The 18,500-nt window shown below is 36.5% G+C and overlaps 1 protein-coding gene across 5 annotated transcripts; it reads right to left on the minus strand.

Moving 5' to 3' along the window:
• On the minus strand, positions 1-17,605 carry LOC578639 (cytochrome P450 3A56). Of its 5 annotated transcripts, XM_030995203.1 has the most exons (14): positions 17,454-17,605; positions 16,410-16,503; positions 15,964-16,016; positions 14,293-14,389; positions 11,408-11,524; positions 10,857-10,945; positions 10,190-10,335; positions 9,352-9,482; positions 8,114-8,311; positions 7,311-7,531; positions 6,883-7,020; positions 6,275-6,437; positions 5,821-5,944; positions 4,942-5,014 (listed from the first exon to the last, which is right to left on the minus strand). In XM_030995203.1, exons 1-13 carry the CDS (start codon positions 17,522-17,524, stop codon positions 5,870-5,872), a joined length of 1,593 nt encoding a protein of 530 aa, XP_030851063.1. In that variant the 5' UTR covers positions 17,525-17,605; the 3' UTR covers positions 4,942-5,014; positions 5,821-5,869. The 5 variants fall into 5 exon arrangements, with proteins under 5 accessions (XP_030851064.1, XP_030851065.1, XP_030851063.1 ...); XM_030995204.1 differs by lacking the exons at positions 4,942-5,014; positions 5,821-5,944 and adding an exon at positions 1-3,086; XM_030995205.1 differs by lacking the exon at positions 5,821-5,944 and having other exon boundaries at positions 4,891-5,014.
• Positions 17,606-18,500: the final 895 nt, after the last annotated feature.

The following is an 18,500-nucleotide window of genomic DNA, read 5'->3' on the forward strand; positions in this document are numbered from 1 at the left end:
CATGTCCCAAACGAATGTCAATGATAACAGAGTCTGTTTAAATTATTGAATTTGAATTAGTGCTTAATCGTTTTTTTTAATTTACCATACTTAGGACCTTATTTATAGATTTTAAAAATGAATGGCTTTAAGATACCCGTGTTGATTGGCTGATATTTTGTTATACATGCAAACAAATACAAATATGTTTAAATTTACACAATGTTGTTGACTACTATATCAATATACAAACTAAAAAATAAATATTTAAAAACTCGCCCATTCTTAAATATATATATCAAATAGCATTCGTAATCATAACTGGAAATGAACTGGAACTAATGCTTAAGATGTCGGTCTCCTGCATTTTCACCTTTGAAATGATTTGTCAACTATGTGTTTTTGTAAATGTATAATTATTTAATTGATTTGTATTATGATATGATTATATATGTATTTTGACTTTTTGTTAGTAATATACATGCACCTTCATAATACTTTATATTATTTTTAAAAAATTGGGAAAATAAACAAGAACAGAAGTGAATCTTTCCCCCAAAAAATATGATTGCACCATTTATTTTATTTTGCCTACTTCAAACATTTAAGTATTTAGTGATTGATTAACATTTGGGCTCTTGCCGGCCTTGCCCTCATCGTATCAAAACGGATGAAGATTACATCTAGGATAGAACACAAATTACAGAATAGAACACAAATTACCAGATATATACAGCGTGGATACCAATTCAAATTAGGTTTGGTGCTGTGGGGACGGGGTATATCAAACATAATTGTAGAAGAACAGAAGAAGAAGAAGTTCTTAAGTTCCGAATTACAAGACATGCATTTGTTCTTGCTCGTTTGCTACTCGACCGCGCAAAATAAGATATATAATTCATTGAACATATCGAATGGCCTCGCTATAAATGAGATACTTTTATTCAACACAATGCAAAGTCGCCCCCCACCCCCAACCCCAAACGGAATTTTGAACGAATACATACCGAGTCGTAATGTCTTGCACTCATGCCGCTATCTAAATACGTCAATCTTCCTTGCTCAGCCCCTCAATTTCATGAAGTGAAAATCGAATCTTATTAAATTCATCGAAAATAAAGAATCGAATACACTCAAAGGGTCAGTCAATATGACGTTAGGGTTGACAAACGTGCGTTTAATCTTAAGTCAACAATTATAATGTCATTTACTCACAGTTCCATTGCAGATAACATGCATACCTCGCTACAAGTGTGGCACAAATGGTCAAACAGTGGGCAATTTCATTAGTTTACAAATGCTGAATACTATACTTCGCACTACCGTGAACACCTCTTGTATTTCCGAATAAACACATTTAAGTGTCAATCTACGGTCGAAGTGTATTCCCTCCTTTCCTTTCAGTGAATATCTATTCAGATAGATAATCAATTTGAGTCATGAAGGATCGAAGCAAAAGAAAAACAGAAAATCATAATGATGCAATTGTTTGATAATTCATTTCCAATTTATACCAAGCCATTTGTTTCTCAATTCTCTGCATGAATTCCCCGAACTCTTTGAAAATCAAAGAAGGAGGTGGGGGGGGGGGGGCTGCCAGAAAGAGAGTTTTCATTCAATTGATTGTCAAAGGTCTGCCATCGATCATGATGACAATTATAGTCAATACCATTCTAAAGTGTTCTTATCAGTGTTCAAATACAGGCATATAGCGACCACCCTGCCATTCGTTTTGTGATCACGTGTATCGATATCAATACCTTGCGGAGTGCATATCTGACATAGTGTCACTCACAATATTAACAACTTTCGAGTATTCTTTTAACCTTTCTGTGGTGAGCAGTTTTACTTTCAACCGATATCCTGCAATTGCAAGCTAGATGTGACAGAGTTTTCATCAGTACTGTATCCTCAAGTACTGTGTTTCATTCTCTGATGGGCATTTTTCTTTTCAATAATTTGGGTATGTTTCAGTCGGACGTTTTCTCGTCTTTCGGTCGGCAATGACGGTGATATTTAATTTGGCCGACAGAAGCGATGAAACTCGAATTTTCACCATCAAATTCAACGACAAGGACACAAGCGGGATACTGGTAAACAGCTTTCATAATCGTTGTTATGATGACATTCAGGCATTATGGAAAACGTAACACGTGATGACAACGGAACAGAACCTTTTGATGGAAGTCTTTTTACTTTCATTTTTTTCTCTTTAAATATAGTAATCTCTGTTACCTTGAATGTAATCGCCGTTGTGGTGATATCAAAGCAAGTTTCCATGCCTGAAGAAGTGGCATTAGTTTACCAAGTACATGCTCTTCTTGACTTGATCCAATCTGTAATCGGCGGCATTTGGTCTCTCACATGGAAGGCTTCAAAAGGCGACGTCATAATTTGCACCGTGATCAATTCCACCCTTCCTTTCTTCTACTATGTCTTGCTTTTCAGCAACATGGCGTCTATATCTGGGTTGTGTATGAACAAGTATCTTCTCATCAGCCACCCCTTAAGGTATGCCACGATGGCTTCGCTGGACAAGACCAAAAAATGGATCGTTATCGGACTTGTAACAATCTCGTTGGTTTGTATGATATACCTCCCACTTCCCGGCTTACCCTTTTCGAAGAAATTCATTGCGGAATGCACCGGCGACAAAAAATTCATAACGAGCAATTGGGTTGATTCCTTCAACGCTTGTTTCATCAGCGTCCCGATAGCCGTCGCCTTCGGAATTACGACATGGACAAACGTCGGCTTGCTGAGAATCGTGCTGAAGCAATCCAGAGCCATTGCTGCGATGTCTTCAGCCCCATGCCACGCCTCGAAAGCCAAAACGACACATCAGCAGAGATCCAACAACGAGGAAACCAACCTGACCAAGAGAATCGACACTGTCATGATCGGACGAAGGCCACATCCACGTCCACGGAGATCCGCACGAAGGTTCAAAGGGGTTGTGACTGTGTTGCTTCTCCAAGCTGCTTTCTATGTCTGTTGGATTCCTGGCGTTGTGTACTTCGGTTTCAATAACCATTTCCTGAGGGATCTCTTTGATGCAATCAGTTCCTCTAGTAACTGGATTCAGCCTGTTGCATATCTGTTGAGTACTAGAGAAGCCAGAAAACTTATTCGTAACTTCTTTCGGTGATTTAAAAAAAAAAAAAATTTTGAAACACAGTTCTACACTGTTAATTCGCCCTTTTCATTAGATAAAGGAAATTATCTTAATCAAGTTTCCTTTGATTTTGTGTTTGTAATTTGGCAGCGCTTTGCCTTCAATAAAATTGGTGCACTGAAATATATTTTACTTGAACTAGCGTAGAATAGTTATGATTACTTATAATAGAAGTGTGGGATAAAATTTTATAATTTGCTTGTAAATATTAAAGAAAAATGCATTTTGTTTATTCAATTATCCCTATGTTATTAAAGCCCCTCTAAAGTGTTGGGAGCCCCATTAGGAGTTCATGCTTGGTTTAAGAGAAAATTCAATTAACCACTTTACCACGACATCTCCACAAACTGTTGACTTAATCAAAAAAGGGCTTTATTTATCATGTTTACAGTGCGCAGTAATCAAAGCGGTAGAAATGTCAAAGAAGTTAAAGAGCCAATAGAGATTGATGACTATATTTTTAAACACACCAAAACGGGTGAAGATAAAGAATCACAGTTTGTCATAAATAGTGAGATGGCTGACTATTCGAGAACTTCCGGAGAGAATTGATAGCAATGAATGAGGCGCGATTGGTATAATGCTTGCGGCTGGTCTATCAAAGGTATAGCACCGTTATTCAATTTCAAATCTGTTCAGTTCTTAGCTAAGAGGTAAATAAATAAACAAATTTGATCAAACATGATCTTTTAAAGATCATGTAGACAGTTATCATTAAAATGCTTCTTTTCGTAAATACTCGATGGGTTACACAACAGATAAACAGTTTGATTAATATGCCATATTCTTTAACATACATACTATACTGTTAGTAATCAATATAAAAGGAATTTGACGAAATGTCATGTACATACCAACTATACCCAAGCTCCAATATTTACATTCACATTAATTGACACTAGATAATTATGTCAGATGCAAGTGATGTATTATACCTCCACTCACCGATCATTCATGTTATTCCATAACCTTCTGTTTACTAGCCTTCTACGTTAGCACAACTCCCTTGTCTATTCCCCCCTCTCTCTCCCTCTCTCTCTCTCTCTCTCGAATATATCTCTTCTCCTCCCTCTTCCCCCCTCCCCCACCCCCATCTTGCCCTCCTTTCTTCTCTGCCCCTTCTACCCATTTCTTCCCATTGCTCACGCTGATACATCCATCCTGTCTAGAGTATTCTTGTCCTTCCTGTGCCCCTCTTAATTTCTGTATTTAAGATATTTCATTGAATTAAATCAAGGTGTTACGATGCTTAAATACTAAATTGTTTTTTCAAAATCTTGTCAAGCTTTCTAATCACATAAAACTTTCAGTAAATGGCAATCTGATTCATTTTCTATTTGCCAAATACAATACTTGTGAACTCATAATGTATCTCGTTTTATTGTTTAATTAAATTTAGACTATCAAATTACATCTCATTATCTGATTGATTGATTTTATATGTGTGGATCGCCCCTATTAAAGACAACTACAATTCTATGACATTTTTGGCCCGAGTTCAGGCTTCGATGGCGGTGTCGACATCGGGAGCTTTCTGATACTTGAAGTCGCCTGATGATGTCATCTTTGGACTTTCAATCATGTTGTATTCATCATTACCAGGTCCATTTAGAGGAGTTCTAACGAAAAAACCCAGGGGTTAAATGGGTACCCGGTAGGATGCGAAAGTTCATATGGTTAAACGAGCTTGTCAAATGGCGACTGGCTGGAATGCTCCCCAGGGGAGGGGAGGAAAACAAATGTGTATTTTTACATTTTTTTAACGTTAATTTTACTTCTTTTTTTGTACGGTATGCTCCTCTCCTAGGTATACAACAACTCTCACTTTCCTGTGCGTCCCTCTGAATGGACAAATATTGCCTGTAAAACAAAAATACAGCACATACTATAACATAATTTCATGTGTATTTATTATATGAAAATCAACCTTTTTTTGTTTACATCTTTGGTGAAAATTTAGCCTCCATAGAAAAATGAATTTAATCCAAAAAAAATTATATATATATATATATATATATATATATATATTCATTCAAGTACATAAAATGTCCAATGCACACTAAAGATGACATTTCACTTACATGAAAATCTGATGTCTTGATTTTGTTTACATTTTATATCATTTGACTGTCCCTTGCTCCCAAGTCTGCAAAACGCAATACATTCAACACAGCCAGAGGCTTTCAGCATGTATTCTCAGTGTGAAATTTTGCTCACTTGCTCAGTACATGTAAATCAAATCATGATATGATCCAAAGGGAACCTCATAAATATATAATGCATTAATCCAGTTTTGAGGGGGTATCACTAATAGGCCATTTTCATTAATGTAACCAAACTTAACGCATAAGTCTCTGTGAAGTGCCTCAATACACGTTATTTCATTCACCTGATAAGAATAATAGAATTTCAATAGTCAGAATGCAAACTGCACATATTAAGTGTTGCTAGGTAGGTCAAGCCATAATGTTTGTCCAACCTGGCAACAACTAATGTATGCAATACGGATTCTGTCTATTGAAATACTATTATTCTTTTTAGGTGAATGAAATAATATGTATTGAGCCACTGCACAAAGACTTATGCATTAAATTTGGTTACATTACGAAAATGGCCTATTCATTCATCCTTTAACCATATCCTGTCCTTAATGGTATGATCAATACCATTTCAAGAGCAGTGTGACCCTTTAACCTTCAGTCTTATTCCTTTGGTTTAGCTTCTCTCCACAACACGAAGATACAAATCATCGTCAGGTTTGAGGCTCATTTTAGCAAATTTCGGGGGGATCTGTGAGCAATGGAGGAGGGAGAGAGGAAGAGGAGGAATACAAAATAAAACTTAACAGTATGACCATGAACTACCTGTAACTATGAATACATTCTGGTAATCCATATAATCTGCAAACAAATTAATTGCAACCTTCAATAAATTGTTGTGGTATATGAACAAGAAATAATTATTGTTGACTTCACATTTGTGTACCTGGTAACAAAGAAGTACACTAGAAAACTCATTTACATCTCCACTTTGCCACTTATACCCTGTACTTGTCAAAAGATTGATTTCGGAATTAGTCTGAATGAGTCTGAATGGGGCATGAAAGTGATGTTATCCTACCTGAGTCTCTGGGCAGGTCTCAAAGCGGTATTTCTGGAGAAGACGAACGGTGGCCATCTTGATCTCCATCAGAGCAAACCTCATCCCGATGCAGTTCCTAGGACCAGCACCGAATGGCATCCAGGCCAAAGGGTGACGCCCCTCCCGATTCTCCTTAGTGAACCTACATAATGGGGATGAAGACATTAAGATTGTTCTTAACACCCAATGATAGGTGTGCTCATAACTAGAATTCAGATCACCTCAGACTCACAAGTCGTTGCTCCCAAAGATAACCCCCGTCAACCTCTCCACCCAAACCCTATGTCACCTCAAGTGTAACAAGTGATTCAGAGTCTTTGCAATAAATATAAAATATGAGCGAAATGTCATGAAGTACTAACATAATCTATTCACATTCTTCCAATCCAATCCTCTTGATCATAACAAAACCTTGATCTTCAACCAGAGTTAACTTGAATCTACAGAGACCAGTGCATGGAAAGTCAGGAAACTTCCAAACTGCATTACAGCATCTCTCTCTCTCGAAATTTCCCCATATAGTTACCTCCTCTCAACCCAAGTCTAGTAGCCCTCCTCTACATGCACATCTATAGCTAAAAACTTACCTTTCCGGGTCAAACTTCTCTGGATCGGGCCAGATTGCAGGGTCACGATGGATGGCATAGACAGGGAAAAAGATTTGACTATCTTTAGGGATGGTGAGGCCATTGCAGACATGGGTTTCATTACACTGTCGTTCAATTCTGAAATAGGAATAGAGGTAATGCAGGTATAGTGGATACATCAATAGACTAGAGAGCACAAGGTACATGGTTCAATTGCCTACAATGGCACTAATGTCCTGTGGCAAGACAATAATCTGAGTAATGTACATTTACCACACTCCACCCAGGTGTAATAACTGAACACCTTGAAGGAGCTATCCAATTTCTATTTTGCCAACTATACAGTACTACTGCTCTGTTACCTTGACTTTGTAGATTTAATCTTAGTTTAATTCTCCAGGCAGTTTATATTTGTCTATAATACTCACATAAGGCCTGCAGGATAGAGCCGAAGAATCTCACAAACAACGTTGTCCAGATAGGACATCTTTGCAACGGAGTTATAGCCAACGTCGTCTCTAGCCGGGGTTTCGTTATCAATTTCTTCAATGAGTTTGTCTTGAACCTCAGGATTAGTAGCCAGGGAATAGGTCAGGAAACCAAGCGTTGTGTTGATAGTGTCATACCCAGCCAGAAAGAAGAGCATAGCCTAGTAAATGCAAAGGAGAGAGCTAACATACACTATTTTGCATTTAAGTGCCAACTTTAGGAGTTTCTATGTGTCGTAGTTCACTCACAGCAGACTAGGTAGAATTCCAAATTACTGTATATAAAGAAAAATCTCACAAAGCAAAAAGTCCTGAGAACAACTGAGTGCATGGCCAAATATATTTATATAGAGAGCATTTAATTTGGTTGGGAGAGCGATTTATTTTGATAAACGTTCCTCCCAGGATGGAATCTTCCAAGTACATTACGTAAGACCGGTCAGTTATAAAACCAAACAGAAGGAGTTATCATTTTGCCATCTGGGAGAACTGAACTGGCAGATATCGTGTAATCACCCCCCCCCCCCCCCCCCCGTAGAAAATCACTATGATCTGACTGTAAAAGACAATTGGAAGGACAGTCAGAAGAAATCTTTGGTATGTCAAAAGTAGAAAAATATATTGAAACATGACTGACTTGATAAATATAAACATGCTTAAAATGGGAAAAGGATTTTTCTGAAAGAATTTGTATGGACTACCGGTATAGTATATTGATGGAGAATAGCATGATACAATCATACCTGTCCGTATATCTCATCCTTTGTCAGAGTTGTCTTCTTACTCTTCTTCAAATCAAAGTAACTTTTGTTGTCCTGGTCTTCAATCAAAGCATAGAGATCACCTTCTACTTTCTCGTCCTGCGGTTTCTCTTCTATCATCTCCTTCTCTGATTTGTTCTCCTGCGCTGCATTCAACATGAGCTGAAGGAAGTCTTTCATCTATTATTAAATAGGTCATAGTATAATTCAAGGAAAATAATGGTGAGAATATTATTGTTGATATGAGGAAAGCACTGGAAGTACCTGGGCTATATTCAATACGTGGATGAAGCCAGTATTTGATTAGCATTGGTACGGCTAGTAAAATGACTTATTTCATATACATGTAAGAACCACATAGAAGCATTTTTACTTTAGCAAGCTGACTTTAAAGCAAAATACTTATTGATTATCATTGTGATGTCACATGGTCGATCCAAAATAATTCAAAATGAATGCATCATAAATGAATGCTAATATAATTGTGCACAGCTTATGATGACTGCATATGAAAACCATATCCCTGCAAACCAAGGCCTCCAAAATAATAGGCTTATGTCTGCTTGGGAGCTGTCTTAAATTTTAAAAAGAGTATGTAAGCTTTAATAGCCAAAAGAGTCAACTGAATAACAATTTGTGTCTTAGTATTTTATCTATTCCCCCGGCCAAACTGAGTAAAATACTTTTATTTCTGAAATAAGTATTGAATTGAGAAGAGAGGGGAAAATGAGGGCAAAACACCTTGTCCGAGGAATTTGTGTAAGCACCAAGCAAGGAGTGAACCCAGTATATCTAGTATGAGAGTTAGAGGCTTTATCAATACATCACCACAGTGGAAGCACAGTGGTGTTTACTGATTAACCAAGAATACATGCCATTGGCACTTCCTTACGGTCTTATTATTGCCCTAATAATATGAACCACATACAGAAATTGTATTAGCTAATCAGATCTAAAACACAACTATAACTGTAAGACCCATCTTTGCAAATTCTTCATCAATTTTACAAATTAAAAACATATGCTGTTTCAAGTTAAAGTACACAACCATTAAAACACTATTTACAGAACAAAACCCATTCTATCATGGACGTGTAAATCTATCAAGAGGCAGTTCTTTCCAAGCTATAATGATAATAACAATATTCGGCTTTTTTATAGCGCTTAATACATCAACGATGTGTCTAAGCGCTTTACAGATATATCATACAGCTAGGTACCTTTGAGCCCCCACTCTCCTTGCGAGCAGCAATAGCTTGATCAACCACAGATATGAAAAAGCTCGAAACTTCAGGTGGCAATGTGCTGACTTCAAAGTAATCCATTATTTTGCCAATTCTAGGGAATATTCCTGACAAAAAGAAAAAAACCCAAGGGATCACTATCATGATTAAAATGGAAGCAATATCTACAGCATTCAATTTTGAATGATAACACTCAATTCAACTGTTAGTAATTTCAAATATTTCTATGTTGTCCAAAAAAAGAAAATGTTTGGAATATGAAAAATGCACCCGATGGCAATAACTTGTCATTATAAAGGAACTTTGAATATGATGGCACATCTACTGCGGATGATCAGTGATCGATTTAAAGTAAAATATTCACCCATCCCTTTTTTTTTTCACAATACAGAGTATACTCTGTAATCACCAAAGATATACCCTCAATTTAGCATAAAATATACCAAATAAAATTCATTAAGGCAATGTTACTTGAAATAACAAAAAAAAATATAATGATACAGAAAATCTATCATAAGCTTAACAAATGAGGGGTACTAAATCATATTTGATTGCAATAGGATGCATGATGAATATAAATGAAAATCAGGTGCTCTGTCTCAGAGGATAAGGGTGTCCACATTGACTACACAAGGTCTTTTGTGTATTGTACAATGTGTTCTGGGACAAAAACAATGATGATCCCATTATAGTGATCATCTAACATTTTCTTTTGATTTCAATAGTTCATTACATTAAAGAATGAGCTATTCATAGTCATTATACTTTACATCCCAGCTGAAGTTGGTTTAATTACGATGCTATTTCAACTCACCAGCAATCACAAACTTCAAAGCGAACCTGTTCTTCATCAAGTCCTTAGCATGGGTGACAAACGGATCACTGGGGTCGTTCTGTGAATCTACTTGTATTCCAAATGCACACTTGGCAATTCCATCCATTGTGAAAGCTTCAAATAAACTAGAGAAAGAACAAAAATGGGAAAGTGAGAAACCATACTTAATTTCATAGGGACAACTTGGTTATGACAAGATGCAATTGGACTTAAATAACTTCAAAATCAAGTAAGCATTCACTGGCTTATGATTTGTCATGACCTGTCATTATATGATACTTGTTCTACATGTATATCTGGCTAGTGGATGACAGGTGTGTTGAATTGTGTCAAGCCCTCCAAATGTATCACCAATTTCTCAAACTGGCCAGTCTAGCTACATGTAGTTCTGAGTCCAGCTACACACACATAGAGCTAAACAGAGTATCAAAATCATCAAAGTTTGTTTAGACTTGACCATTAAATAATCATAAACTCTTCATTTCACCTAATAGGCTTAATAAAGACAAAGAAAAACAAACTACTCGTTCTACTAAGGATTTGGTGCTGTTTGGAAGCATAATATGCAACAAAAGAGTTCATTTTCAAAAGAGATTATTCTAGACTATTCAAGGTTTCACATTACAATGATTTATCATGAGCTTACCTAAATACTTTCACGTTGCCCTCCTTCTCCTGAATCGCTCCAAAGTTTTTCACCAAAGTGTCACTGGATTCATTGAGTAATCCCGACAGCTGCATGATGGAATTCACAAAGATAAAAGGTACGCATTATAAAGGATGTTTTACAGATCTATATGCCACGATCATATAATAAAATTACTTCAACTTCCAATAGTCATGCCTTCCATTTCCTCATACATGATATAATCATTTTCCACAAAATTCAGATGAATAATGCACTGCACAAACTGACCTTGTGTCATTTTCTTTTTCAAAATCAGAGGCAGGAGTTGGGTCTGAAAAAACCCTATAATTTGTCTTTTCCCATTTGTTATATTAATAAAAAGTATTAGAAATAAAATATCATGTGATATGACAATTGACTAATGTTCCTTTATTTTATTCCTAATTGATGACCACATAAACTTTCGAAACAGTTTCTTTACAGACAGACGTAGGCTATAAATAATTATGTATCAGATACGCTTTACATCAGATTTTCGTTGTACCATATGTTATTCCATGAAAAGATACCTGTTTCATCTTGACTGCGCTGAAGGTTGGTGTAATGACATTTCTCACATCCTTCCAGTGCTGATCTTTTAGGCCTATTAATGCCTTGTCAAATGGCCGAGACTTCAACACAAATGTCTGAAAGAAGAAACATGAATCTTTTAAGATGGAATTATCCAAATATTAAATCAATGACATCATCAAGCTAATATATTAGTTTTGTAATCCAAGCAATATATTACCAAATGATGATTCTCCATGCAATGACCGTCGAAGCAGGCTGAATAATTCCTATACCAAAAATAATCCATTCTAGTTGTTGTAAAAGAAACTAGATGGACCTCCGACCGCGCGCAGTCGAAAATGATGCCTCCGCCATGGAGCAATTTTGCAAACCAAAACAGAAGCGAGCTATTTTTGCAAACATAATGAGCCCTGTGACCTTTGACATTTGACCTCGTTATCCCAAAATCTAATCAGTGCATTAACTCTGCAAGATAAATACATGACCCAAGGGTGGGGGGGAATCCATCAATTGGTTCTTGAGATAACGCGATCACGAGCTAGGTTTGCATACATAATGAGCCCTGTGACCTTTGACCTTGGATCTCGTAACCCTAAAATCTAATCCGTAATTCATTGGCTTTGCAAGATACATACATGACCCAAGTTTGGCGGGAATCCATTGATGGGTTATTGAGATAACGCGATCACGAGCTATTTTTGCATACATAATGAGCCCTGTGAACTGTGACCTTGGATCTCGCGACCCCAAAATCTAATCAGTTCCTTGGCTCTGCAAGATACATACATGACCTAAGTTTGGCGGGAATCCATCAATTGGTTCTTGAGATAACGCGATCACGAGAACGGAACGTACGGACGTACTTATGTACGGACGGACGGACGGTCGACAACCCAAAAACATAATATAACTAGATTTGTCATACTTGTTTGGAACAAGTATAGGTGGACTGGTCCGACTAAAATTTGAGACAAAATGAAGGGCACATTTGAGATAGCTTATTGTCTTAGCTACAACATACTTGAAGTTCAGCGTAAACGAAGTTAAAACGACGGAGATATTGCTCGCGAAAGACGGGAATGTAGAATCGAGTTTTGAGAAAAAATCATGTCCCATAGAGAATACACGCAACATTTGAAAAATTGACATTCCTCCTTTAATCGCAAAAATACGCCATGATGCTTTTGTCAAAATGAAAAATTGTGATGACGACATTTGGGGCCAGTCACCACGAAATGAGTCCAGTGTCGCATTAGGCTCAATCGTAGTAATAGCGATGTATAGTGTGTATGTACTGAAAATTGACCCACCTACCACATTTAAGATTTTTCCAAAAATCGACTTATTAATGTCTTGTAGTTTATGTCCCCAGAGCTTAGGTCACGGAAATATCTCCTTCTAACATTTTTTGGCAAATGATATAGGCTATGTTACGCATCATTAACTTTACACCTAATTATCTCAAAACTGGGTAATCCCATTGTTTATAAAGTCCAATTAGATTTTTGTTCATATTTCTGGATATAATTTATCAATTTTAATGTGTGACCCCTTAATTTAAAGCTTACTTAATGTAGATTCATATAATACTTAAAAACAGGAATAAAATTTTTGACCAACTGGACTCATTTCGTGGTGACAGGCCCCATTTGTAGAAAATTGTCTCAGCTAGAACATATCAAAATTTGGAAGAAAATTGATCAATATTATTTTACAGAGATACAATCAATTTTCCCAAAATATGCTGACATCATAATTGAAATTATGAGTTCGGAGGCCATTATGATGACGTCATGAGAAAAGTGAGGGTCAAATGAGACTTAAAATCATATTTCCAATTCATATTCTATCACAATAAGAAGAAACAAATTGGGGTCACCTTGCATCCTAAAGAGCTACAATGGATTTTGTATAGGCATGTTTTTGCCCATATATGCTATGTAATACAAGAGCTCGCGTGCACGGAAATTTATGTTAAACGGTCGATCATTCCGTTATTAATAGTCATAAAGAGACAAACATGGTATCAATTTGTTTGTAAAAATATGTGGAATATTATGAAAGAAAAAACAATGGCGATTCTATGTTGTGTAATAGTTTAACGCGCGAAAAACGAGCGCGCATGCGCGTATGGGCGATTTTATATAAAATGCTTAGAATGGCCTTAAACGTATGCAAACTTATTTTGAGACGATTTTGAGCATTTTAAAATTTTGCGCGCGCATTGACGCGTGGACGTACCTGCAATTGACCGGACGGATATTGACCTTGATCATGATAAATATGAATGAGAAATATCCTTTGGTTATGAAGATATGATCATGTGTTGACTTTCGTAAAATTTTTACAAAATGGCGCCTAGATGACGTCATCAGTGAAGGTCAATGTTGAAAACGTTATTGTGCTTTGTACATATGCCTATACATGTACATATGTGTGCCAAATTTGAAGGCATGTGATTGAGCCATTTCCAAGTAATCGTGCTTACAAAAAAGTGGTTCGAAATAAGAAAAATAAAGAATAAATAAATAAAGGCAATTCTAACGAAATTATAAGGTGGTCTGTACGATATACAGCCCACCTGATAAAAGGAAAGGTAATAGAAAATTAAAAACTAAAAGAAGGGGGAGAAAGATATTGGTACAGATTGAGCAAAACTCATAAAAGTTTCATACATGTAGCATGAATTTCTAACCACAAAAAAGGTAAGTTCTTCTAAATGAAGTCAGTTTTGAAAACAAATTCAACCACTTGCATCCTTATGGTAAGAGTGAGGGAATTGTCTCACAGAATTTCAGACAACGTAACTTGACTATGACCATAAGTCTTCAAAGCTATGGGCCTACTTATATTATGTAGAGGTTCCACTCTATAAAGTTACCTTGTGGTTCATGAATTTGCTGAAGCTCTTGACTGCGATATCCTTCACCATGTCAAGGTCACTTATGAAGAACACAGGCGACGAAAACATGAACATGCTGGAAATGTAAAATATTCAGAACAATATAACATTCAATGGACTTTAGATAATGGACACTAAACATGTAAATATTGGTAAGAAGGGTTGTTAGAAAAAAAATAACATTTTGACAAATGCATTTTTTTCTCCCTTATGCAATTTTTTAAACAAAATGTTATACAGTGCGTCCCAGAAAAAACGAAACCGAGAAGTATCAATGTTTTATCATAACTTAATCACAACCATTATTAATGAATGATACATATTTGGAAAGCTTAGAGTCTCCTCTTTCAGTTGATGCTACTCACGTGATGCATATTTCAGGCATGAGTGATTAAAAACAATTTGAAGGAAGGAAACCAAAAAGTAATTTGGCGGGCGGTATCTGAATTTCAAAGAAAAATTCATATTTCTAGAAAGTTCATTTTCTGCTCTTTCATATGATACCTCAATCAAGAAAAATGAGCCAGGAATAACAAAGTTCTGTTTGTTTAAAGTAGCCCTTACATTTTCATAATTTTAACAAACGAATTCGTTTTCACTGGGTGCCTGCCGTAGCAAAAATCAGATTTGACAAAAGACTTAACTCCGTTTCGTTGACAATCAGCCATGCATGAAGACTCTCGTCTACGGCTGATTGTCAACGAAACGGAGTTAAGTCTTTTGTTACTTTTGTTTATTGATACGGCAGGCAGCCAGTGAAAACGAATTCGTTTAATAAAATTATGGAAATGCAAGCACTACTTTAAACAAACAGAACTTTGTCATTCCTCGCTCATTTTTCCTGATTGAGGTGTCATATGAAAGGGCAGAAACTCAACTTTCTAGAAATGTGAATTTTTCTTCGAAATTCAGATACCGCCCGCCAAATGTCTTTTTGGTTTCCTTCCTTCAAATTGCTTTGAATCAGTTATGCGTGAAATATGCATTATCTGAATAGCATCACATGAAAGAGGAGACTCTAAGCCTTCCAAATATGTATCATTCATTAATTATAGTTGTGATTAAGTTATGATAGAACATCGATACTTCTCGGTTTCGTTTTAAATCACTTTGAAGTAGAAAGAACCATTGTTACATTTGAAAAGATGACTGTAAGAATTGTTTCTACAATTAGAAAAAAATGACGATAACAACAAAAGTTTAAGATATAAATCAAGTATCATATCTTACGGTTGCACCATGTGAGAGATTAATTAAGTAGTATAACAATGAAATGGTATAACTGACAACTATAAGCAATACTTTTTGTACCACTGTAAAATGGAGAACTCCCCATACAATAAGGGAATTCTAGATTCCTCTCAAATACATTTACACGATATGTATCAACGATGCCTACAGGAACTACAGTTATATCCGGGGCAGATCCAGGATTGTCCAATCCAATTAACCCTCTCCAGATCGTCTGAGAGGGGGTGGGAGCGGGGGGGGGGGATGTTGTGACACACAGAAAATATCCCTTCCTATCTATTTTCACACATAGTCCAAAAATAGGCTAGTATTTCATGTTGATCCTTTTCTTATAAGGGGAAGCTCCCTGCTCTAGATTCACCTCTAGCAATGTTTGTAAAAGAAAACAAAAATACTTACCCAAAGACATTTCCATACTTTCTGACATATTCTTGACTCTTCCAATGAATTCCCTGTGAAATAAAACACAGTAGATTCAAATGAATGGGAATTCCAACTCTCACTTATTCGTATATGTCAGACTTGTCAGATTTCTCATGACACTATTACCTTCTACATGTTATCAATCAATATGGACCTGCTTCAGCTGTCATCACAACTGATCTCTTTCAACAAAGTTCAACTTAGTAATTAATTTACCGTACTCATTTAAAAGAAAGATCATTTTAGCTCTCTTGTCACTTGTTTTGCACAGAATGACTACGACATAACAAGGGTTTCAAAATTTGGGGGAAAATTAAACACTATTATTATTTTGTTTATTATTATGCCTTTACCTTTAGACAGAGCTGAAAATGTTAATACTACAGAAATATATTTCAACCACTGTTTCTCCATATACTTACTTGAAACAAATCAATCGAGTGGCCCACAACAGGAAAAGGAATCGGCCCCTTGACTCCTTTCCGTTTGAAATATGTCATATGCCAAATTTCATACCTAATTGGATTAAAAGATTAAAAAAGGAGCTTAAAACCTGCTACATGTACATGACAACAAAAACTCATTTGTTGTTATACATCTAGGATCTTACTACATGAAATAATCAATACTTATCAGGAGCACTGGGTTAACTTTTACCCGAATGCTAAGCAAGCAAGTAAATATTTGTAGATGTTTATGTAATCAGTGGAGTTGGCAGGAAGTTTCAAGAGACCTATGCAACCCTTGCACATTATGATTACAAGACCACTGCTCAAAGAGTATGTGACTTGTCAGCTCATAATACTGTATGAAAACCTCACAAATAAATTAAAGAAACTGATGAAAAGGATTAGAGTATATAGGTTTAAACAAATTCTTTCATTCCGCCGTCGCCGTCGCCGCCGTCACCGGAAAAGCGGCGCCTATGTCTCGCTTTTTGCTACGCAGGCGAGACAAAAAGGGCAAGTACGCATTAGGAGAAAAGGAATTGTTTACCTCTGGCATTTTTACAGGCCTGTAACTAGATTTTACTGGGGGAGGAGACAGCATTATTCATTACATAAGGTGTAGGGGAAATTTGTGCATTTTTCTATCTCACAATCATGTTTTAAAGTTATGGGCCTATATATCTCTTTATCTATTTTAACTATTTAACCTGGCACCTTAACATGTTACAGGAACATGGATTGATATTTAGTACTGTCTACATGACATCAGTACAGAAGTATATAATTGATGATTGATAGCACTATATATTGCATGCTAGGGAGTTTAATTTATCTCACCCTGATCGTAGTACGTATTAATTCGTACTCCTATGAGTATGAGTATGACTACAGTACAGTACAGTATGACTACATATGGTACCGGCCGAGTATACTAGTATACGTGATAATCAATTGGACTCTATGCTTTGCTGGAGTGCTCCTTGTGGCACCACTTATCACTATGCAGAACAAACTTACCCAACAATGATGGCTACTAATGTACCAACCAAAGGCCATGAAACGGTAAACCCCAGAATAGTGAACACCATGATGCAGGATGATGGCGGTCTGATTCGTATTAAAGTAATAATCAGCTCGACAGACGACAGACAATTCTCCCTTGGCCGGGTGGAGATGAGTATCAGTATGGCGGTGTGACCAAAGTTCGCGCGTGACCAAAGTTCGCTTTCTCAAAAAATCGGTAAGATTTCGAAAATCTGATATCACCAATGGAAAGAGGGTCATAAAATTACCCAGAAACGAGATTTTCTTTAGAATTGGGTGCGAAATTGTGAAAATATTGACAAAAGATCGGCAAATTTTGCAGTTATTTGCGTCCGTTCCGAAAAATTATCAACTTACCGATAAGGGTCTGGAAATCTTCATTTTGAGATCAGAAATCCTCAAAATTGTAAGTAAAGAGTGGTCTAACTGATTGTACGATATCCTGCCTTGCAAATTATGATATTATCTTATTTTTGATGGATCGCATTTTTTGATAAATCAACTGTAAACCACCGTGCGTGAAGTTAGGTCTCATTGTTTTTATGACTTTTTTAGATGCAGGGCGCACGCACGATCGGACATCGAATTTTTAGATCGCGGTATCTCCGAAATCCTTCAACGGTAAATTTTTCTAGTTGAACCAATCTGTAGTAAAAAACTTTGCCGTCCATTTGGTAATAATTGAAATGAATAAAGTTGTGTAGAATGTGAGAAATCATAGATCGAATATCACATTTTGTAATATGTTCTAAAATGTCCGCGAACTTTGGTCACCCCTTCATACGTGAAAACACCCGACGGTGGCCTATACTGTACTTATATAGCGAAGAAGAAGAAGAAATATAGACCTAGGTCTAACTTAGTCTATTGCACAACACTGAGCAAGATTACGACTAGAACTAGAGTCTAACTTTATATTGACTTAGTCTACGAACTCCCAGTGCCTACAGTACACTATTTTAACTGTACTGCTATAGGCATAGCCACTGGCGTACGGATGAAAGGGGGGGGGGGCTAGGG

Source organism: Strongylocentrotus purpuratus, unplaced genomic scaffold (genome assembly GCF_000002235.5).
Source record: "Strongylocentrotus purpuratus isolate Spur 01 unplaced genomic scaffold, Spur_5.0 spur5_scaffold_21, whole genome shotgun sequence".
Classification (NCBI taxonomy): Eukaryota; Metazoa; Echinodermata; class Echinoidea; order Camarodonta; family Strongylocentrotidae; genus Strongylocentrotus; species Strongylocentrotus purpuratus.

Excerpts from the sequence above, each read along its gene's own strand:
- LOC578639 (XM_030995203.1), bottom strand. The coding sequence starts at position 17,524 with ATGGTGTTCACTATTCTGGGGTTTACCGTTTCATGGCCTTTGGTTGGT. Across the intron at positions 10,336-10,856 it reads GGCAACGTGAAAGTATTTAG|TTTATTTGAAGCTTTCACAA; the intron begins GTAAGCTCATGA and ends TTCTTTCTCTAG. Across the intron at positions 6,438-6,882 it reads GAGAAGTTTGACCCGGAAAG|GTTCACTAAGGAGAATCGGG; the intron begins GTAAGTTTTTAG and ends CCCATTATGTAG.